Source organism: Gallinula chloropus, assembly GCF_964237585.1.
Source record: "Gallinula chloropus genome assembly, chromosome: 5".
NCBI classification, from domain to species: domain Eukaryota; kingdom Metazoa; phylum Chordata; class Aves; order Gruiformes; family Rallidae; genus Gallinula; species Gallinula chloropus.
Genome location: NC_140090.1, coordinates 17,630,917 through 17,653,102, shown reverse-complemented (window position 1 = coordinate 17,653,102; position 22,186 = coordinate 17,630,917). Strand labels below are relative to the sequence as shown.

Genomic DNA, 22,186 nt, shown 5'->3' with positions numbered 1-22,186 from the left:
ATAAGAAGAACACGAGACAAAGGGGGAAAAAAAAAGAAAAAGGAAAAAAAAAACAAGAGTAAAGAAAACCAAATGAATGATACCTTCATCCTACTGTATCTCCTGGTTGTCGGGAGTACGTGATTCAGCATTCCCGCTAGAAGTAATTTTCAGTAATAGAAGCATCATGCCAGCAGGCCAGATTCAAAGGGAGGCCAGAAAAATCCACAGCCTGCCAAGCCGCTCGCACTCACACCTCCCTGCTCTCTCCACAAGCACATCAGTAAACAGCACCGGCTCACCTCAGTCACCGTGCCCCGTACTGACAATCTAGGCTAAACAAACGCTGAGGGAAAGCAAGCAGACATGCCCCTGCGGTGCTGGCTGCTACAGCGTCTCCCACATGTTGCTACCAGGGACTCCAGAAGGGCTTGCCCCAACCCCAAAAGGTTGCTTCACAGTGCCAGTGCAGGAGGTTTCCTGTTTTGCTGAGGAAAACACATCTGGCACATCTTCAGGGGGCAGAGGCAAGCAGTTCACACTGCCTCCCTGAAATGAAGATGAGCCAGGAGGGCTCCAGCAGGCTGCCCCAGCTCCGTGGGGAAGGGGCTGGATGGAGACAGCCATCAGGCCCCACATCCGTCTCTTCAGCTCTTCCCTAATCCCCTGGCCATCAGGCTGAGAATAATTTAGCGGTGGAGCATCTAGACAAGGAGTGGACCTTAAGATAAGGATAAAGCAACAAGGGCAAAGCTGGTTTGGGGATAGAGGAGAAGAGATTCTGGCTGACAGACACGAATGGGAAGAGCTCAAAAGGGAGAAGGATTAGAGGCCTGGTAAGATTTTGCTGAGAAGACATATCAATGAGCCTGTCTGTGGAGGAGAGGAGCCGAAGGGTGCCGCTGTGTACACCAAAGCATCTGGATGCTGCTGTGACAGTCACAGCCTCAAAGCCGACTGAAAGGGGAGTGGGCTGCACAAGCCCTGCTTCTGCCCTTCCACGGTGGAGGAACTGGGGGGACACACACCAGAATGTAAAAGCAACACGAGAGACGGCAAACACACAAAGTTTTCAGACAGCCAGGGTTTCACCTGTGGATCTCTCTGCCACATGGCTAAACTAGAATTAAGAACACAGAAGTATTTTATATGGCTTGAGTATTTTGAGGAAACCCATACCCTACCGAACTACCCTGGATAATCCACCGCTGCCATTCGCTTCTGAAGGACCCGCTCCATTCCCTGATGCCCCCCTCAGAGAGGTACCGGACAGGACGGAGCTTGCACAGCCAACAGACACACACACAGACACATGGGAACAGAACCCACTCTGGAGCCAAGTGCCACCACCAGACAGTGACAAGGAGACACCCCTGCGCTGGATGCAGGGACACTGACAGACACGCGTACAGCCGGGGGAGCAGAGGGACGTAGGCAGGCACCGGGGATGCGCTGCACCACGTACCGCGCCGTGCAGCCCGCACAGTGCGGTGCGCGGGACCACGCCACGCAGCATCCAGCACCGGGCGCCGCGCCGCGCCACGGACCGTGCTGCGTGCCGTGCCCCGCACCGTGCCCCGTGCCACGCACCTACCCCGTGCCACGCACCATGCCCCGTGCCATGCACAGTGCCCCATGCCACGAACAGTGCCACGCACCAGTCCCACGCCATGCACCGTGCCATGCACCTGCCCCGTGCCACGCACCGTGCCCCGTGCCACGCACCGCCCTGCACCGTGCCACGCACGGAGCAGCACCCTGCCCCGCGCAGCGCCCCAGCACCCTGCGCATGCCAAGCCCCGCACAAGGGGCCGGGGGAGGGCGGCCAAGCGGGGCCGCCCGGGCTCCGCGGGGCAGCGGCAGCCGCCACGCGTGTTCGCGGCGCCCGCGGGCTGCTGCAGCCGAGGCAGCGGAGGGGCGAGCTCCAGGACTCCCACCTCCACCCCCCCGCCACCGACCCCCGCCCGGCCCGTACCTCGCACCGCCGGAGAAGGAGAGCCGCCCGCCGCCGCGCCGCGCCCCGGCCCCGCCACCGCGCTCCGCCCGACACGTGCCGCGCCGCGCCGGCGGCGGCGGGCGGCGCTGCGGCCCCGGCCTCCCGCCGGCCCTGCGCAGGGCGCGAGGCGGGCCCCGCCGCCCCGCTTTGTGCCGCCCCCGCTTACCGGTGGGGCTGCGGGGCGGCGGCGCGGGGCGCTCCCCCGGCGGCGCGGGGCGGCGGGGCGGGGGCCGGGGGGCGCGGGCCCCGCCGGGCGGGAGGGGGACGCTGGGGCGGGCTCCATGGCAACCGGATGTAAGCGGCGGCGCTCTAGCCGCCGCTGCCTCCTCTTTGGTGAGACGGAAGGGCGCGTCTCTGTGGTAACGCGGAAGTGCGCGGGGCTGGCGGCGGCGCGGGACGAGCCGGGTGGCGCTGGGCTGGCCCGGGCCGCCGCCACCGCCTCGGTCGCCACCGCCTCGGTCTCGGTGCCCGGCCCCGCAGATGGCAGCGGCGGAGGCGTTGGTGTGCGGCCTGGCGCGGCTGCTGCAGGAGGCGGGTGAGTGGCGGCCGCCGCCAGCTCCGCGGGGCCGGGCCGCGCGCGGCTGCGGTGTAGGAGCAGCAGCGCTCACGGCCCGGCCCGGCCTTACCCTTCCCTTCCCTTCCCTTCCCTTCCCTTCCCTTCCCTTCCCTTCCCTTCCCTTCCCTTCCCTTCTCTTCCCTTCTCTTCCCTTCTCTTCCCTTCTCTTCCCTTCCCTTCTCTTCCCTTCCCTTCCCTTCCCTTCCCTTCCCTTCCCTTCCCTTCCCTTCCCTTCCCTTCTCTTCCCTTCTCTTCCCTTCTCTTCCCTTCTCTTCCCTTCCCTTCCCTTCCCTTCTCTTCCCTTCTCTTCCCTTCTCTTCCCTTCTCTTCCCTTCTCTTCCCTTCTCTTCCCTTCTCTTCCCTTCTCTTCCCTTCCCTGCAGGCGACCTCGTCTTGGACGGCTCCAGCACGCTGACGCTGCTCACCCCCACCCTGCAGCACCTCACCCAGGTCTTCGAGCAGCACTTGGGCTCTCGCAACCAGAACCGGGGCTTCGTGGCCCTGCCCTCGCACCCGGCCGAGACTGCCGCCATCCTCCAGGCACAGTTCCTCTTCGACGTCCTGCAGAAGACTCACTCCCTGAAGGTCTGTGCCGGCCATGGCCTGGGGTGTGAGGAACCGGGGGTGCAAGGCTGGCCGGTGGCAGGCATGGCTGCCTTCTCCAGGCTGGCCTCCTTTGGTGCCCGCTGACCCCGTCTGACCTGCACCTTATGTGGGTCGGGTGGCTCTCTCAGGGCTTTGCTTGGAGTTCAGCACGACAGTGTGTAGCTACTTCCTCTAGGATTGGCCGTGCAACTCAGCAGAAAGTTTTTCAGAGTTAAAAATGGGGGCAACAGGGGTTAGTTACGTTCTGACCTTGGTATGGTGTTGACATTGCTGGGAGAATGATTGTTTCCTGAAGTGCTTGAGCAATTCGGGCAGTATCTGGCCACTGAGCACAACTGAGCGCTCCCTGCGTGGTGACTGATCTGCACAGGGCAGCAGGGCCCGGGTGCGTGGGGAGCAGAGTTAGATGTTGGATGCACCCACTGCTCCGTGACCTCCTGCTCCCGATTTCTGAGCTTCACGTGCTGCTGCCTGGGCAGTGGCTCTGGTTGGTCTGTTTCACAGCATGGGACAATGCTGGTAATGTGGCCTCCTTAATTTTAAGGTGTCTGTAAAAAGGATAAAAGCTTGGAGCTTGGGATTCTTCAGAGATCTTTTAGAGAGGCAGTATGTGTTACGAGGCTGCATGTCACTATACAGGGACACTGCTAGAAAGGCAGGAGAGGTGAAACGGGTCTGAAAGAGGGAGTTTGCAGCTGTTCTTAGGTTCCACAGTGGTGCTCAAGAGGTGGTGTGGCTGAGCACTTTGGCCTTCAAGGTCTTTAAAAGTGTTTTCCAGATGAGAGAGATTGGAGAGACTATCTAAATATTGTTGGGAGGGTTTTGTAGCAGTGTGCTGAGGGTGGAGATTGGAGTGGAGCCTGTGAAGAAACACAGGTTCCCTGGTAGGAGGAAGCGAGGAGGGACGCTGCTGTCAGGAGGATGTTGTGGTGAGTGCCTGTGTTAACCAAAGATGGGCTCTTTCTGTTACAAGCCTGTAAAGAAGGGGAAGCTACCCATTATTGTGTGGTAACTCATTTACTTAGAGAAACTAATAATTTATATCAGCCTGACCAGTTTCTTAAGACAGTGGAGGGAGATGAGCCAAGTCAGGACACAGGGCAAGGATGGCATCCGAAATAAGCTGTGCTGAAACTGATCACCGGAGCTTCCCAGCGTAATGCCTTGTTCAGCATGCTGCATTAGTGCTGGCAGGCAGTGGGCAGTGATTCATTGCCGCCAGGACTGTAACTGTGGAAGCAGTGACGGGGCCTTGGGATGTCTGTTCTGCACCTGATGAGTCACTGCTGCGTGAACAGGGATGTAGCTGGCAGAGACGGTCTCTCCAGCGGTACCATGGTGTCCGCAGTGGAAGCGTTAACTGCTTCATGGCTCATGTCCCCTGAAGCCCTGTTTATGTGCTTGCTGTCCGTAGAAAGCCTAAGAAGTTGGATTTAACAGGCTGCTGGGTGGTACATGCACACAGCTGAGCTACCCTGTGGTGAAGGAGCCTGTGGCTGCACTACAGGACACAAAGAGATGGTTTGGAGGCATCTCACTCTAATGCCAAGTGTCCTGGAGACCAACTCTGTTTTCCATTGTATCTGCTTGTCATTGGCCTTATTTGGCCTGTTGTTGTGAAAGGCCCGTGCACACATCCCGCCAGCATGCTAGTTCAGCTCAGTTCTTGACAAACAGAGCTCCAACAGTTAGATTTATCCTTTTTGAGTGGATTTGTTAGTGGCAGCTGATGGAGAATCCAGCTGTCAGACCTCCCTGTTGTTCCAAAAGTAGTGAAGCCATGTGGACAGGGGAGAAGAGAAGGAGCTCTAGGGTCTGGCCTTGTGCTAGATAACATGTTTTTCTCTTTGTCCTCTATTGACCCATGGGCCCAGGAGACAGAGACCTGTGAGACAGGGTGCCAGCACTGGGGGAAGGCTTGTCAGAGAACCTGAGCTGGAGTTGAACTGTTCAAGGCCCTGTAGTCATTGCATCAGGAAGGTGGTACTGTAGCTCACATCACGCTTGACATGAGACTTCTTTTCTGATTTCTCTAGCTCGTTCATGTTCCAAACTGTGTTCTGCAGTCTGCTGTGAAGATCTTCCCTTTCAAGTCCCTCCGGCATCTGGAAGTAAGTGTAGGGGCAGAACTGGCTTTGAGCCTTGCTGTTTGGCTTTTCTTGGTGTAGTTTCGTGGTTGCACCGGGTAGGCTTTTGTGGCTTCCCTAGGAGGCTGAGTCTAAACTCCTGCAGTACTCTTTTGGGGTGAAGTTAGGATTATGAGCAAAGGCTGGAGTGTTTGGGCGGGAGGCTCCAGCAGGGAAATGGGAGATCCCTTGCAGAGATGGGCCTGGGATGGCAGCTGCCCTTACACCATAACATTTCGATGTATTTTGTCCTTACTTTCTTGTCCCTGCTGCAGTTGAGGTCTGTCCCTCCACACTGCCTCCGGGGACTGCGATTTGTCTATTCCCAGCTGGAATCTCTAACCTGTTGCAAATGTATCAACACGCTGGAGGTGAGTGTTTCTACACAGCTCGTGGGGAAAATTGCAGGAGAAAGGCTGTTGTGATCCTACAGCCCTTCACACAGGGAAGATGTAGGACAAAGGGTTAATCATCAATCTATGTTGTATGTGGCTTTTTCTCCCTTCCTTGTTCTGGCTACCCACTCCTGACTCTCCCTGAGTCTCCTTGAGTCTTGAAGTACCCCTGGTTGGACACACGTGTGCTGTGCAGTGTCATTTGAGCTGCTGGAGAATGTCTGGCTCCAGTCATTATTCTATCAGCTGGGTCTGACTCTTGCGTGTGCCTGGCTGCTTCCACCTCCAAAGGCTTGCAGCTGATCAAGGTTTATTTCACTGTGTCTCACCAGCCTTAAATTAGAGCTGGTTGTCAGAGGGAATGCTGTGCCCTGGTGTCTTATCTGCAGTGGTGCACAGCAGGTTTCTGAGACATGAAGGCAAGCTCCAGCCACAGAGAACCACACAACGTGGGCTGTGCTAGCTGCAGGGCTCCGGGCTGCTCTCTGTGGCACAGTAGCAGCTGCCTGCTGGGCAACAGGGGCTGCTGGTAGGGAGTGCTTTGAGACCTGCTTTTGTCTGCCAGAGCACAGGTTGTTTGGTCAGGGCGTGTGTACTTTACTGCTGCTTTGATGCAGGGCTGCAAAGGGTTTTGTTAGAATGAAAACTTTGTGCTTAGTGTTCAGAACCTAGGAGCTGTAACAGGTTAACTGCTGCCACTTGAGTGTAGGCAGCAAAAGTATTTCTCCTCCTTTCTAAGTATCTAGCCATGGACTTCCCACCACTCCAAATACATGATTTGGTGACGTAAGTCATTGCCACTCTAGGCAAGGCAGGGTCTGTAAAGCACAATATGCCAGCCTTGTTCTAGACTGGCTGTTCTCCTGTGTTCATCTGCTGTTCCTGTAACAGCTGGTACTCACCAAGGAATGGCTCCTTACTTCTTCCTAGGAAATCATTTCAGCATGTGGCGGAGATCTGAGCTGTGCCCTCCCGTGGTTGGAGTTGCAGACTGTGAACTTCAGCTATAACTCAATCACTACCTTGGATGACTCGCTGGTGAGTGGGCATCCTTCCTGGATGACTGAGGGGAAGAGAGGAGATGATCACAGTCAAGAACTGGGCACTCCTCTACTGACGCTGCTAGGTCCAGGTGGGAGGGAGTGGGCAGTGTTAATCTTGCTGACCTCTCCCAGCAGGACAGGGTTTCCATGCTGCAATGGAGACATTTGTAAGATCTGAGCTGTATCTTTTTTGTCCTTCAGCAATTACTGAATGCTTTGAGAGTCTTGGATTTGAGTCACAACAAGATCCAGGATTGCGAGCACTATTTAACAGTGAGTACCTTGGGCTGAGCACCAGTTTCCTCATACAGACAGGATATTTCTCAAGTGCTCTGATCACTGACCATGTGCCTGGCAGGTGAAGTATAACAAAAGAAATCTGAGATGTGGCCCATCAGGAATGTGATTTAGAGCTGGTGCTGGCAGCCTTGACGCTGTTGTCCTGTACATGCAGCCCCTGTGCCTCTGTGTCCATATCGCTCGGCCACACTGGAGTGCAGAGTGGTAAATACAGCGAGACACACGGTGTGCACTGTACATACAGTCACACACATGGTGTGCACTCCGTTGTGGCTGAGCCTTTCCTGCAGCCTGTGCAGCAGGTGGGAAACACGTTGCCAGGCATGGGCTGTAGACACTCACTGTTCAGGTTATTCAGACCACCTGTAGCATTTCCTTCTCACTCTCAGAGATCTCCCGCCAGTTGCTTCAGAAAGGCAGGAGTCCATCAGTGCCACGTGCTCTGTGCAGGGAATGGCAATGAAATCCATGCTGTGCTGGGCTAGATCTGCTTCTTTTAAGAGAAGCTGTAAAACAGCTTTTCATGGAGTTTGTGGGGCTTATGTTGTATCGTTCACCAGCATCCTTGCCAAGGTAAGAAAGGGCTTCTTTTGGTAGCTCAGTCCATTTGTTGAGGACCAGGGGTCCTTCCAGTGCTCCATTGACTCCTAGCAAATTTTATCAAGTAGTTAGGCCATGCTGAGTGCCCCATGACAAACCACTCCAAATGTGAATGTTGAAGTCTTGCTGCAGAAATGGCCTCGAGAAACTCCCCTGTCTTGAGTCCAGGATCAGGCTTTGAGCTAAGGTCCCAATTGATCTCCCCCTCCTCTTCTCTCTGAACAGACCCTTACAGAACTAGAGTACCTCAATTTGGCTTATAACTTCCTGTCCAAGGTGCCAAACCTTGGCATCTTCAGCCGATCCAAGCTGGTGACTCTGATCCTGCGCAACAACGAGCTCGACAGCATCGATGGTGAGTCCACAAGGGAGAAACCCTCTGAGCTTGAGGCCTTTCTCCATTCCTTAAGGAGGAACAGGACTTGAAATCTCGGGCACAGCTATTTTTAATGGGGTTCACTTTTGGGGGAGAGGGGTAGGTGGGAGATTCCTAAATTGTATCTCCTGCCATGCTGATGGCTTCTTGCTTTGTTTGCAGGGGTTGAACATCTAGTGAATCTGCAGCACCTGGACGTGGCCTATAACCTCCTGCTGGAACATGCCCAGTTGGCACCACTGTCCTCTCTACACTGTGTAAAAAAAGTAAGCCTGATGGGTGGGTAGATTAGACATCATGGTCAGGGGGTGAAAGGTGGAGACTGTGGTAAGGAAAGCGTTTTGAAAGATCAGCTCAACCATTAAGCATTTAATTTTAACGCAGGAAGCTGATCTGTATTTCAGCTTTCATTCTCAGTGACCCCTGCCCAAACTAACCTTTTTCCATGTGTTCCTCCCCACTTCCTTGCTCCCCTTCTCTGATTTTAACACTGCCAAGTTCAGTAAAGATCCTCCCCAAATCCCGTTATGGATTTGTGCGTTCAGAGAAGTCTGTAGGAGGAGAACTGCAGTCACTGTAGTGCTTGTGAAGGAAGATAGCCTGCAAAGGATTGTTCTCTCAACACTTCTTGGAGTCAGTACCTAAAAAGTTCCCAGTGATTTAGGGGAAGTACTTTAATTTCTGTCTCTATTTGCCAAACAAATTTCAGGAAGCATCGTAAAAGCTTAGTCCTCTGCTGGCCTGATCACTGTTCCGCTGCAGGAATATTTCCTGAGGCAGGGAGAAGAGTCCAGAGCCTGCAGGCAGATTAGGTTGGGGTATAGAATGTTGCTTCCAGTAACAATTTCTTTATTTCCCCCACCCAGCTGCATTTAGAGGGAAACCCATTATGGTTCCATCAAAACCACCGATCTGCAACCCTCGTACACCTGTCTCCCAGGGCAGCCTCCTCCAGCGTGAGTATCACCCACCTGCCTCCTGCCCCTGCTGTTGAAGGCCTCGGGTGTTCGGCCACTCGCTGGCAAACGATGGGAAAGAACCTCACAAACCTGAACATTTATTTGAGGGCTGTAACAGTGGTGATTGTTTTGTGGTTTGGTTTGGGGTTTTTTTTTTTCAGTTACAGTAGTTTATCCTTAATTTCTTCTGTGGTGTGCTGGCCAGGGCAGACAGAGTTGGATACCGATGTCAGGTTTGCAAGACCTCAGATCTTAAACCGATGCCTGCTTCATCAGTTTGGTGCACTGATGGTCCCAGAACTCTGTTCCTGATAGTGACTATGTAGTTGGACTTTGCAAAGAAGGAACTCACCATCTTGACCCACTTTGCCTAATTACGCACTCCTGTAACAGCCATGTCCACCTCTTTCTTTCTCCCCATCGTTCTGCTCTCAGCTAGGTGTCATCACTGTTTCACTTGCACTCTGGTGCTTAAATCACCTCCTGGTAATCTCAATTTCAGATAAAGAAACGAGCAAAGACAGCATTCTGGCAATTAGCAAAGTAAACTTGCTTGCTGAGGTCAGAGGCATTCCAGAGCTGGTCTGCCTTTCACAGTAGTGGCAAATGGCTGGATCCATTGTCTTCAGAGTGTACCTTGAAACAAGTTTTTACTGAGCTCAAGTTACTGGAAGCTAGGTAAACTCAGGCTAGAAGGGGGGGTACAAGCTTTGAGCTGCAAATCGTTACCGCTCAAAACAACTTGTAAGTTGTTGCAGAATAACCTATTGTATCTCTTCTGTGAACTGTCTTGGATATGTCTCTGGGATTTATAAAGCCTGGAAACAGGAAAACCACAGTGTTCCTTGTGGCCCTATGTGCAATCAGGTGAGGTAGCTGCAACTAAGGGAGTGATGGCTCGGCAGGAACAGGGTTGCTTCTGGTAGTCTCTGCAGTTTTGTGCCAGGGATCCCAACCCTAGGGTGGCCCAAAGGGGAACAGGAGCCAGCAGGTGTGGTCCTGAGTATGTGCCAGCCAAATGGAATCTGACTGCAGATGGGTCTCTCATTACAGTTCCTCTTGGATGGGGAGCCACTCTCTTCCTCAGACCTAGCGGTAAGTACCAGTTATGTGAACTGATTTACTGGCTGCGGGAGTGGGAACCTGAGATGGGTTTTTGTGTTGTTCATCCATTACATCTCTGCTGGCTCCCTTGACTCTCTGACACAGTTCGTTTTGGCTCAGTCCATGCTGATTCCTTGTAATTGTTGGGACTGGCCAGTGTAACTTGTTCTTTCCTGTGTGGCCTGGCAGAACTTGGAGCCTTGACAATTTCCTTTTCAGGTACTATCTGGTACTTGACACTTGAATTACATGTGAGCAAAACAAACAGTTATCAGTTTCCCATCTGTTGTCTTTAGGAAAGACAGAGATTGAGTAAAATTGTTGTCACCACTTTGAGATGGGGAAAGTTTGGGGCAAGGGGTGGTGAAGTTGTCAGCCTGAGTTGTGGCTTGGTTACCTTGTCTCCCCTCTGCACTCAGCAGTCATCCTTCTTTTCTTTTGGCTTTAGCACCTTCCAAGACTAGTGCAAAGTGTATCTCAGTCCATCCACACTTCTACCTCAGAGAAGACAGTGCTGGACCGCAGTGCTCTGGAGAGTTCCTGTGCTGCAGACTTCAGCGACAGTCAGTCCCCAGCAGAGAATGTGGCTGTCAAGCTCCCTCGGAAGAAAAGCAAGGTCTGGGACTGAGATAGCATCTTACTCATGTAGAGGCCTGTTGGGGGAAGGGACTGCCATGGTGTGAAAGCGGCCCCTTGGTGTTCTGTGGGTGCAGTCTTGTTCTGACTGCCTGGTGCTGAGCCTCTGTGATGCCCTGTGTTAGGAAGGGGCTGGGCTTACAGTCAGTCTTGATATACTGTGACAAATGTTTGAGAGTGTGCTTCTGCAGGGCTATAAACCCTTCAGCTTGGCAGAGCCCCTCATCAGACGTGTTTTGGTTGTTGTGGTGCCTCCCAACTATTCTTATCCTGTTTGTTCCAGGGAAAAGTCAAAGTGCGCAGAGCAAGCATTTCAGAGCCCAGTGACATAGAACACGAGCCCCAGGCTTTACCTCTCTCTGCTGGTGAGGCTTGTCTTCTTGCTGATAACACAGCAGCTGACCTGACCAAAGTCAGAGGAGCGCTCTGGCTTGGTGACTGTTGTCATACTTCCCAAGTTTTTCTCTGCAGACCTGGTCCTGCAGCATCAGAAGGAGATGAAGCGCTTGGACAGCTTCAGAGATCGTTTCGGTGTTGACTGGCTGCAGTACAGGAGGCACCTGGAGGAGCATGACCGAGCGTCCGCCATCTGCCGCAGCCGTTCTGCGGATGAGATCACAGGCAGAGCTGCTGCAACGGACATGCAGAGTGAGAGCTCTGACCCAGAGCAGGGAAACCCCCAAGTATCTCAGAAAGAATCCTCTCCTTCTTCAAATGACGCTGAAGTGGGAGAGCCTGAAGCACAACTGGATCAGCCTGTGGAAGAAGAAGAGAGAGAAGAAGAGGCAGATGAGCTAATGCTGGGGGAGGAAGAAGAGGAGAAGCCAGAAGGTAAATAGGTCTTTCGCTGCTGTTTGAAGGCTTAGGTGGTGATAGAACAGATGGATCAAATGTGTTATCCCTGAAGCTTTATTGTGCTGCCCAGTATTGGGATTCTAAGGAATTGCGCCAAGCAGGGCTGAAGTCCTGCTATGTGTACTGACCTGTACTGTCTTGTTTGGCAGTGGACCTTTGCCAGCCAGTGCTGGTGAGCCAAATAGAAGGTGAAGGGGACCCAGAGCCAGACTGGATCTTCCTGCGAGTCACAGCAAAGCATGTGATTGAGGTGGAACTGAAGGCTGCCAGAGTCCTCCACAAGCTGGAGCTGAAATGCCTGGAGAAGGTGGAGACCTCCAAAATGAACTGGAAGAGGATGGTGAGTTATGCCACTGTGGAAGCTTTTGACATCTGATTCCTAGTGTGGGCCAGCATTTTGGATTTGGGCTTCTGTCAGAGTACCCTGCAGGTCTCTTCCTAGCTTATGCAAAGTCTGATTGATTTGGTATTGCTTCCACACAGTGTGTGTGTATCTAACAGCATCTGCATTGCTTAGGGTACTGTAGGAATGCAGCAGAAGCCAGCAGCAGTTCTGTTCCAAAGCTGGAGTTAAAAAGATAATAGCTAGACTTGTTCCAGTGCACAGGAATGAGACACCTCTCAGAGGAGCCTGAATGAAATGGACACCTCCTATCCATCCGTTCCTCACTGGGATATTCCCTTGGCCTTGGAGGACTGTCTGTGGATCACACTTTTCTTAGAACGCAGCGCTGAGCCTAGCAGGATGTTCAGGAAGGGCCAATGGTGATTTTCCTTCTGCTCTAGGTGCATGTTTCAGCACCACAAGCCCTATTTTGCTTTTGTGGTCCTTTAGGGAGGGATTTTGGAGATCTCGTTTTCCTCATGGCAGGATTGTAACACTCAGTGTGTGCACAGGCACATTTTCAGGCTTTTCTAATGTTCTTTTCCCCAAAAGCTCCAACTAATTATCTTTTTCTTCCTTCCCTTGTACCTCTTGAATGTTTGTGTCCTGATAGTCTTCTGAAATACTTCCATGAAAAGGTGTTTTGTTTGAAATGCTTCTTCTGGACCTTGAAACTTACTGTTTCCCTCATCAGTCATGAGCTTTATGTGTATTTATGCTTGTTTTACTACGCTCCCAAACACTATCAGCTATGGAGGGCTACCAGAGGCTTACAAATTTCATTGTGCATGGCCACATTTCAGGTAACTGCAGACAAGTGCAGGGTGTACACTGCATCCTGCTCCCTCTTTCTAGGAACAGTATTTTCTGTCTCCTGCAGGACCTGGAGGGAGTTTTCCCTGTTCTCACCCTGCACTTCAATTACATTCGTAAGGACCGGCAGAAGCGCAAATACGTGGTGCTTGATGACTGCCCAGAGCAGTGCCTACAGGTAGGGACAGCCTGGGGAGGGGGCAGCCTTACCAGAGACACTGAATTCTGCCAGCCAGCTCAGGGTCCCTGTTCACAGAGTGCACCCCACTGCTGCTCTGTGGCAGCCCATGCCTGGTGTGTAAGCTCTCAAGGGGAGAACCTTGTCGTTTTTGGGAGCTTTTGGGTGAAAAGTTGGTGGTCAGTGTAGTGATCCTTACTTGTTTGTGCAAAGTAACATTTCCTGCGTGCTGAGCGATGTGCCAGCCTGCAGTGCCCTGCCAGTGCTGTGGCTGCTCTGGTCTGCAGGGCTCCTGCAGGGATGCTGGTCACAAACCCAAGTGTTTTCCTGGGGATACTGTTAAGTACATTTAAACAAGATTTTGCAGAGGAGACGCAAATAGATGGGACCTTTGAGACCAGAGTTCCAGGGGGAGCCCATCAGTATGTACATACAAGGCACAGACCAGCAAAAACAGGTTTTCTTGGTCTTCTGCAGTGAAGCCAGTACAACTGGCTGCTGGACTGTTAGCTGGGTAATGGCTCTGCACCCCTTGCACTCTAAAATGAGGCACGTGAGGAGACTTGCTGATGTCAGAGGCCTGCTTTTATTAGGATGGTTATAGCTGCCTGCTAGCACTCTTTTCCCCGTGCTGCTACTTCTAGTGTGTCCTTGAAGTGCTGTCCCCAGCTGTTGAGGAGAATCGGCGAAATCGGGACCAGGAGAAGGGATCCACAAAGTTCCAGTGCCTGAAATGCAAGCAGGAGTTTTCACAGTCCCTGGCTCTCTGGCATCAAGGTCCCTATCCTTCAGAGGTTGGAGACACCAAAATCCTGGAGACCCTAGATGCCTCAGATCAAGGTAGGATGTAGTGCCCAGAAAAAGGGTGCTTGCTGATGCCCAAGTAGACCACCCAAATGGTGGCTGTGGTGCAGAGCATGGAATGGATAGCAGAGGAGGTACTGGAATTAAAAGCTGTTAGGGGGTGTACTCACTTGGACTGGGAAGAGCCTGCCTTGTTCACTAGCTGGAGTAAGGCACTGTTCCAATGTTAGGCAAACAGCACCCCTGTTGTAGGGGGCCTGGGGTCTGGTAGAGCATAGGGGTGCTGGAAACTGCAGATGGTCCATAGAAATTTGGAGTCTGGGAAAGGCCTTAAAGGTCACATAGTCTCTTGTCCTGTTGAAACCGTGGGCTCTTTTGCCACAGAGACCACTTCATTCTAAAGCAGATTTACTAGCAAAGGCTTCTGGGGAATCTTCTCCAGTATTTCAGGTAAAACTTTGGCAGTTAGACATCAGAAAAGCCACTGGAACCCTAACCAAAATCTCCCTGGCTGTGATCTTAAGCCCACTCTTGCTTCCCTAATAGGGAATGATTTATTCCTTTCTTTGTACTCGAGGACCATAGTTCTCCCCCTGTGACTAGTCCTGTCTTCCCATCTCTAGACTCAAAAAGCTCAGCTCCCTAGATAAATTGCTTGTCAGTCATCTGTCATACGGTGCAGTTATTCTTGCTGGGCTCCATTGTGCTCTTTTCCATTTATCCACATTTTTCTCCGGGTGTCTGAAATGACATGTGGTAATTTGGCTGAGGCATGGCTAGTGCTGAACAGACATCTCCTGATTGTCAAGTTCTGAGAAACTCAGTTTGTATTTGAAATGGGGAGTGCCCAGCCCTAGCTCGGCAGATGATGCTTATTTGACGAAGCACCCTGGGATCAAAGAGCTGTAGTGGGGACAGAGGGCCTATCCTGGCTGCAGCACTTTCTAACACCCTGAGAGACTTTATCCCCCTCCACCAGAGTAGTCAGAGTCCCAAGATCCATCTGGGAGTCTCCTGTGGCATGGGTGAAGCATCAGGAATTGGTTTCAGGAGGGATGAGGACAGCTAGAGAAGGGGCACGGCATGCTTGTGGTTTGGCTGGCTGGAGGAGAAACCAAGCTGGGGCTGGAGGTGGGAAGGTGGGATTCACTGGTCACAAGCTTGGGCTTTAGAGCCTATGAGAGCCCCTGAGGACATGAAGTGGAGGAAAAGCATGAGCCAAAGCCCCAGTGTAGTTTCAGTTGCAACTACGGCATGCTCTGGTCACCCCAAATCTGAACAGAGCTATTCTAGGTGGATGCTGGCACTGATCCAGAATGTCTCGTTGATTGGTGAGGGGAGGTGTGTAGGCTGTGGTTCTGAACAGAGTTGCTCAACAAGCTGCTCAAGTTGGACTGCAACTACTGTCTACCCTGAAAGGGATGGTTTCTGGTTTGCAGGGTGGGGGAGTAACATCTTGTTGGAGGAGATCAGTTCTGCTTTTTTCCTTATCCCTGATGAAATCTTCCACAGGTGCCGCAGCAGCTGGCGATCCCATAGCCTGTCCCAGTTGTTCCAGTGACCACGTGGTCATCCTGCCTTCAGAGATCAGCTTCAGCACACCTTTGCCACCTTGCCCTGACAGCACGAGCGAGGACCTGTCTGACTCTGTGCTGGAAGGAGGCAGCCAGCAGGAGGGCCCAGAGGAAGCACCTGCCCTGGCCAGCGAGGGCCGAAAGTTCTACATCGGCGGGGAGGACAGCTCGGAGGTGGATACCAGCAACAGCACCAGGACCCCCGAGCTGAGCGGCGAGCACGACGGCACCCTCCACTCCAGCTCCCGCAGCTCAGATGCGGGCTGTGGAAAGAAGGACCTGGGCATGAAGAGCCAGTACTTGTCCCTCAGCCACACAGACACCAATGGGGGCAGCTTGATGGGGAGCTACCGTTACAGCGTCTCACGTGGGCCCACTCCTTCCCAGCTTTCTCTGAACTCCGAGTCTGAGGAGACGTGGAATCTCAGTCCCTGTGAGTATGCAGGAGCTGTGCAGGGTTTAGGGGTGTGCACAGCTTGGTGTTGGATTTTATCGCTGGTGCTTGCAGAGTGCTCTGCCTCCTGTTTAAGGGAGAAGGGGGCGGGTCACAAAGCATGGGCAGCAGTGACCATGGTTCTTGAGAGGAGAGATTGTCCCTCTCAGTTCAACCCTCACGCCTGAAGGTAGGGAAAACTGAGTCAGCTCCTAATCCCTCATATTCCTCAGACTCTGAGTAATAGGGTCGTGTTCTGGGATCTGCACTGCTCAGTTACAGACATGCCGGGTTCCTGTTGCACCAGGGAGCTGCCAACTGGAGCATTGCCTTTGAGGAGCAGTGTGCATGATATCTCAGTCTTTAGTCTCTGACCGAAGCACAGTGTGAGGCTGGTGTGTGTGTTGGAGGCTCTGGTTAATGGATCTACAGTTACTGGTGGTTTCCTCAGTAGTCTTTGTGAGCTTCAGGCGACAAAGCCTGTCCAAAAGAAGAGACTTGGCTGGCTGTGTGAGTGCATTGTACAAGGCAGGAGTTACTAGGTGGTCCACAAATGCTTTTAGTGACAGGCCTTGGATTTCTGATGTAGCAGACTGCCTTGCTTGGGCACCAGCTTGTGATTTACAGAATAACTGAGGTTGGAAAGGAGCTATGGAGGTATATAGTCCAGCCCACCAAATGACTCTACTGCACCTGCAGTCTAGTCCTCATTTCCAAACCCATCAGCTTCTTGATCTGCAGAAATCTCCCCCAGCCTGTCAAGACTGCTGTGCCTCTGAAGATCAGCTGGTATAGGACCAGTGTTTAGGATTGTACAGCCTTGCACCTTTGAAGCGTGAGAATTAAAGCAGTATCTTGGGTTTGGTCACGTTGCAAGGTCCCAATTTAAAATTGAGCCCATTAAAAAGTTCCTTCTGAGGAGTAGTTGATTAGTGTTTCCGGTGGAGAATAGGCTGTGCTGGGAAGTCTGTACTCTTCAGGCATCATCATGGCTATTGTATGAATTATTTGGTCATATCATTGCATGACAAACCTACTGATGTTCTTAAGCAGTTTCATTGGTGTCTTCCTCAGTCCCCTTCAGCCTTAATACTGTCAAAGTCAGAGTTTAGAAAGTTGACCTGAGCTGACATCAGCTGAAATGAGAAATGTCTTTCTAGATTTGTGATAGAGAATTGTCCTTCTGCCACATCTGTCAGCAAAGTGAGCATAGGTTGAAGACCTGTGGGTTAGACCAAAGTTTGTGTATCTGGAGAATCAGGTGCTGGAGTAATGACATCCCCTCGCGGCTCTGCATTGAGGCCTGTGCCTGGAAAGCCCTGGCTTTGGCCCCTTGTCTTCAGGAGAGATGTGATGGAAGGGGGTGTGCAGAGGGGGTGACGCTGCTCCCCTGGTGCCAGCCTGCACGTGTCAGAGTCCCCTGGTCAGCGGGCAGTGTCAACCCTTCCCTGTGCTCTCCTCAGCTGTTAGCGGCCTCCTGAACACGAGGGACTTCCGTTCCGTGGATCATCGCCTGAAGCTCTACCTGGATATGGAAGTTTTTGAGGAGGATGCTGAGGAGTTCCAGTGCTTCCTCAAGGTGAGCTCCTGCAGCACCACTTCTGCAGCTCCTTGGCTATCCTTCTTGCTACCCTGCAAGTTTTTCTCCTGTGTAACATCTCAGAGACTGTGAGCTGTGAAGGGAGCTGAAGTGTGCTTGAGTTGGTCCTTTCCTCAGATGGGCTGGCAAGGGTCTGGTCAGTGCTGTAACCCACCCTCTCTGTGCTCTAGGTGGTTATGGTGAAGTTTGGTCGACAAGGAGAGTTCCTCTCAATCCTGGTTGCCTCTGATCTCAAGGTTTATGTGCTGGAAGTCACTGGGGCTATCAGGTGAGGAGAATGGTGGCAAGTGAGACCCTGCAGCAAGGCTGTGAGTGCTGGGTCGTGCCAGCCTGTGCTTGCCTTACCCGGGAGGTGTGGTGGCATGCAAAGGCTCTGCTGGCAAAAGCCCCTGCTGCAATCTGATGTGAGAGAGGAGATGGGCAGCCTGCTGCAGCTCAGTGCTGTGCTCTGTGAATAGGGGACAACCTGCAGACTGGCTGAAGAAGACTGACTCTCACTACCTGTCTGATATTTCCCATCTGGAAGTGGGACTCTGCCACCAGAGCTTGCGAATGGAGTTTGAGAACCCAAAAGCCTCCTACAATCTGCTGATCCGGAACCAAAGCTGCTGTGACCAGTTCCTGCAGACCCTGACATGTAAGAGCAGAGCTGTAGTGGGGGCGGGGAAGGGATTTGGAGGATTTGTTCTTGGAGAGCTACCAGGAGAGCTGTAGTTGGATGTGTGTTGGAAATTCACTTCTTGCCAGCTCAGAAAATAAAAACCCTGGGGGAGAGGAAGCCCACTGGCATAACTTTCAGTGCCTCTTTTGGACCAGAGAACCATTCTAAGCCATTACGTACTGCCCTCGGGCTTGCAGTAAGCCCTGTCTACCTTCTCCCCCTCTTTAGGTCTCATGCAAGAGCTGCCTGCTAAGCAGAAGAGTAAGGTGAAGGAGATCCCCACTGTGGAAATGAATCCACAGCACTGGCTGTGGTAAGTACAGCCTCTGAGAGGTTGGGGTTTTGGATAGAAGAGGAGTTTCTTGTCCAGCAGTGCCTGGGAAGCGCGGTTCTCAAAACAGGGCAGTACAGGAGGAGGCACTGCTGCATGGGGTGAGCAGGCAAAGGGGTGTCATGGACTGAGCCAGGCAGAGCACCTCTGGCTTTCCTGGAGGAGCCTGAGCGGAGTATGATGGAGGGAGGTGCTTCCCTTGCGAGAAGCATTTGGTTCCTTGCTGACAAGGTTGTGGGCAGAGTAATTGTAGGAATTTTGCAACATCTGCAAGAGCTGGGTCCCTCCCTTCCCCAGGAGGACAGTGAACAGAAGCTAGCTCACAGCAAACCTGGGCAGGAAGGACTGCTCCCCTGATCAGCCTGTTGTTGTATCTCCTCCAGGCCTCTGTTGGACTCCAAGACCGCAGAATCTGCAGATGACACTTGTTTCTTCTACCTGCTGGCCTATCTGATCCAAGGTACAGGAGGTCTCATTGGCCAGGTGTCCTACACTTTGTGCTTACATGCTTGTGTTTTCAGTGTGCAGTCTGTGGGAAAACAGCTGGGCCACTAGTCCAGCAGTGAGGACAGGGTGGGGGCATGGGTGAGGACTCTTTTTTGGGTGGGGTTTTTTAGTGGTGAGATGTATAGGCTAGCAGCATCCTTCTTCCTGTATACCCAGTGAGCCTGCCAGGCCTTTTCTGCGTGGAAGTTGAGGCTCTAGGAAGCAGCTGGCCGTGTACACCAGGCTTGGTGACAACTCAGAATGGTTTCTGAGAAGCTGGAGATTATCTTAGGGCTGGATGATTGCCCTGAGCTGAGGGAAAGCTGAGGGGTCATACACAGCTGGTTTGTGTGAAGAGCTGAAAAGCTCCTCTGTTTAGGAAAACAGAAGCAGGTGTTTGGAACCTGAGACGGTAGGACAGGAGCAGCCTGCTGGAGCCCATCAAGTTCTGTTCCAGCACTTGCTGAGGGCCAAATGCACTGAATCTGGGATATGAATCCAGTGAACAACTCCAGTGTTGTCTTAGCTTGGGACAGCGAGAAGCACAGCCAAGCTGTTAATCACACTCCCACCAGTTTGTTAGAGCTCTTGCACCATTATTCACTGCTGGGCATTGGGGAGGTGTGAGAGAACGAGACGGGCGTGGATCTGAGGGGAGTGTGTTCACTGGTCTCCCCAAGCTGAACATCAGCCCGTGGAGGGAGAACCTCACAGGCGTTTTTCTTACTCTGCAGTTTTCTCCCAAGAGTACAGTGCCCAAAACTGGACACAGTGCCAACTGAGGCCTCGTTGCCAAATAGACAGGACTAATTAAGTATTACATTTCTGACATTCCTACTCATTCCCAAGAGTGAGATGCGACGAGAAAAGCAACGTTGCTGTAGCAGCTTGTAATCCCCTGTGACCCAGCTTAGCTCTGCTAGTGGTTCCTGCTTCCATGCATCAGCCTTGTTCCCGAGTTCTCTTGCTTTTCACTTGCACCCACTGAGACCAGCTGCTGAACAAAACTACTTCCTGCCATAGCTGTGACACATCACAACTTGGTATTAAACCTGTGTGCCTTCTGTTCCCACCATCAGGAGATACCTGCAGCCAGGTTAATTCAGGCAAAAAAAAGGTGTCCTTTTAGCTGGAGCTGCTGACTTTTAACTAAGGAACAGTAAGGGGATGTTGGAGAGGTCAAAGGATTCGAGTGTCCTTTCCGTCCTCACATGAGGACGTAGGCTGGACAAGGCTTGCTAGGTGTGGTCTTCATTATGCATTATCCCCACCAGGAGCTTGGATGAGCTGGTCAAGCCCAGCCACGTTTGGGTACCCTGCTCCCCCTCTTCAGTCGGGAAGCTGGGTAAGGCTGTTCACCCAGTTACTGTTGCTGGAAAGCATTTCCCTAGGGCAGCAACGGAGAGCAAAGCTAATTCTCTGGTGACTCAGGCTTACAGCAAAGCCTCTCGTATTCCCTCCGGTCCTTTTTAGGGGCATCTGCTTTCCCTGTGACCCTGCTGAGCACCCGAAGCATGCTGTTTCTGCTGGAGGAGAATCACCAGTGGCAGGTGCATCCCTCCTTGGATGAAGACCATGAGGCAGAAACGCCTCCTAGGAACAGCGTCCAGTTGAAGGAGAAGCAGCCAATCAGCAGCATTAGCAATGTCATAACCTATCGACTCTGTCCTTGTGATATCAAGCTGATGCTTTATGATGAGGTAACCAGGAGGTGGTCATGGGTCATACCAGATGCTGGGGGCTGGATTATGCTCAGATCCTCTTCCTGCCAAGAGTGTCTTGGGGCTGTCATCTCTCATCCTAACCTAGGGCCTTGCACCGCAGAGGCTGGGGAGCACAGCGAATTGCTGCTGAATGGAAGTCATGCAGGGACACTTCCAGGGCTGGCAGCAGAGAGGGAGGAGGGTGTCACTTAGGAATTGGGAGGAGCTGGCAATAGTGGCTCAAGGGATGAACAGCTCCTTTGAGGGTAAGCCTTGCTCATCCACCTCCCTCTCTCTTTCCTCCCTCCCAGGTGCTGAAGGTGGAGAGCACTTGGCACATCCGCACTGAGTGCCCTGAGCTCCTGGTAGAGCTGGTGGAGTGGATCCGCGGGCCCTGGGAGGAGATGTTCTCCATCGAGCTGCGGAAGGCTGTGTACGAGGGACTGGAGTGAGCCTGCTGGCTGTAGGCAAGCAGGACTTGGAGTCAAGAGTGCTGTTGTACTGGCAGTGGTGCACAAGTGTCTCCCACTCCCATGTGACCTTGCTGTCCTGTGGCCTCTGTTTTTTACTCTTGCCCCTGGTCCTTTTAGATGAGGAGGAGGGGAGCACACGATGTTCCAGACTGCACAGTCAGTCACTTACACTGGGCTGGCCAGGGAACGAGGAGGTGGAGGAGTTCCCCATAACACTGCATAAGCTACACAGAGTTTTAATTTGGCAGTGTCTGCTAGTCTCCTTTGGGGTCACAGGGAATGTCACTGACAGAAGAGGGGAGTCAGGCCAGAGCGTGTCCAGTGGGTCATGCGGTGATACTAGGCAAACAGCAGGCCAGAGGCTGCTGGGTGCTGTGGTCTTCCTAGCAGGTGTATTTGCTGCCTTCCTAGCTGTCTCAGAACAGCTGCTGTTATCTGCTGCTGGTTTGTTTTTCTTTCTTTTCCTCACCCTCCCTCTTGTCCATGGTTTCCCTAAAGCTGCCTGCTTCAAACAGGAGCCTGAATGCACAAGGGGATGGGGCACATTGTATTAATAACCCCACAGAGAGCTCCTGCCCGCTTCAGGGCGGGACAAGGCTGGGTCTGCTGCTGTAGTCTTTCACTGTCACTGGGAAGGGAGGGAGGAGCTGGGAGGCTCTGAGCACAGACATGTATTGCTCATCCATGAGGGGTCAGGACCCTGGTGGGCACTAGCAGGTAAAAGTGAGGCTTGGGCTTTTCTGAGCAGTCCAAAAGCAAGAGTCTATTTTAACATGAGTTTTACTATTTTCTATTGTAATAAAAGCTTATATTTATTAAATTGTCACGTTTTCCTTGTTTCACCCTGTTGCTGTAAGGCCTTTGTAAGGTCTCGCATGCTAACTTTGCAGTAGCCTCGAGGGTTCCCCAACATCTCACAGTGTTTGAGCCATTCTCCCCTCCTGTTCAGGGTGGGTGCTGATGGGCTGCTAGACACGTGTTCTCCACTCCCTGGCTCCCAAGCAACAATAAAGGAACAAGGCCCAAGCAGGATTACACTGACAGCAGGTATTAGTTGCATCCTCCTGTGACAGTTGCCCTCAGGTGAGCGTCCTGTGGGCTTCCAGCCCCAGTAAGTTGCTTATGTGCCGTACAGGCCTCTCACAGGAGCAATGGCTGTGGGAGTACCTGCCCCCAGGTTCCTCCCTGTACCAGGTTCTACCTCATCTCAGCTT

General features: G+C 52.6%; 1 protein-coding gene across 1 annotated transcript; it reads left to right on the top strand.

Annotated features, from left to right (window-relative positions):
• The first annotated feature begins 2,390 nt into the window (after positions 1 to 2,390).
• On the top strand, positions 2,391 to 21,786 carry STK11IP (serine/threonine kinase 11 interacting protein). Its single transcript, XM_084265576.1, has 24 exons — positions 2,391 to 2,510; positions 2,914 to 3,116; positions 5,174 to 5,248; positions 5,539 to 5,634; positions 6,589 to 6,696; positions 6,903 to 6,974; positions 7,827 to 7,956; positions 8,140 to 8,243; positions 8,844 to 8,933; positions 9,990 to 10,031; positions 10,489 to 10,656; positions 10,960 to 11,041; positions 11,148 to 11,507; positions 11,681 to 11,871; positions 12,797 to 12,907; positions 13,552 to 13,747; positions 15,224 to 15,718; positions 17,182 to 17,297; positions 17,489 to 17,586; positions 17,777 to 17,955; positions 18,208 to 18,292; positions 18,694 to 18,770; positions 20,270 to 20,496; positions 20,811 to 21,786. The coding sequence occupies exons 1-24, from the start codon at positions 2,456 to 2,458 to the stop codon at positions 20,949 to 20,951; spliced, it is 3,501 nt and encodes a 1,166-aa protein (XP_084121702.1). The 5' UTR covers positions 2,391 to 2,455; the 3' UTR covers positions 20,952 to 21,786.
• Positions 21,787 to 22,186: the final 400 nt, after the last annotated feature.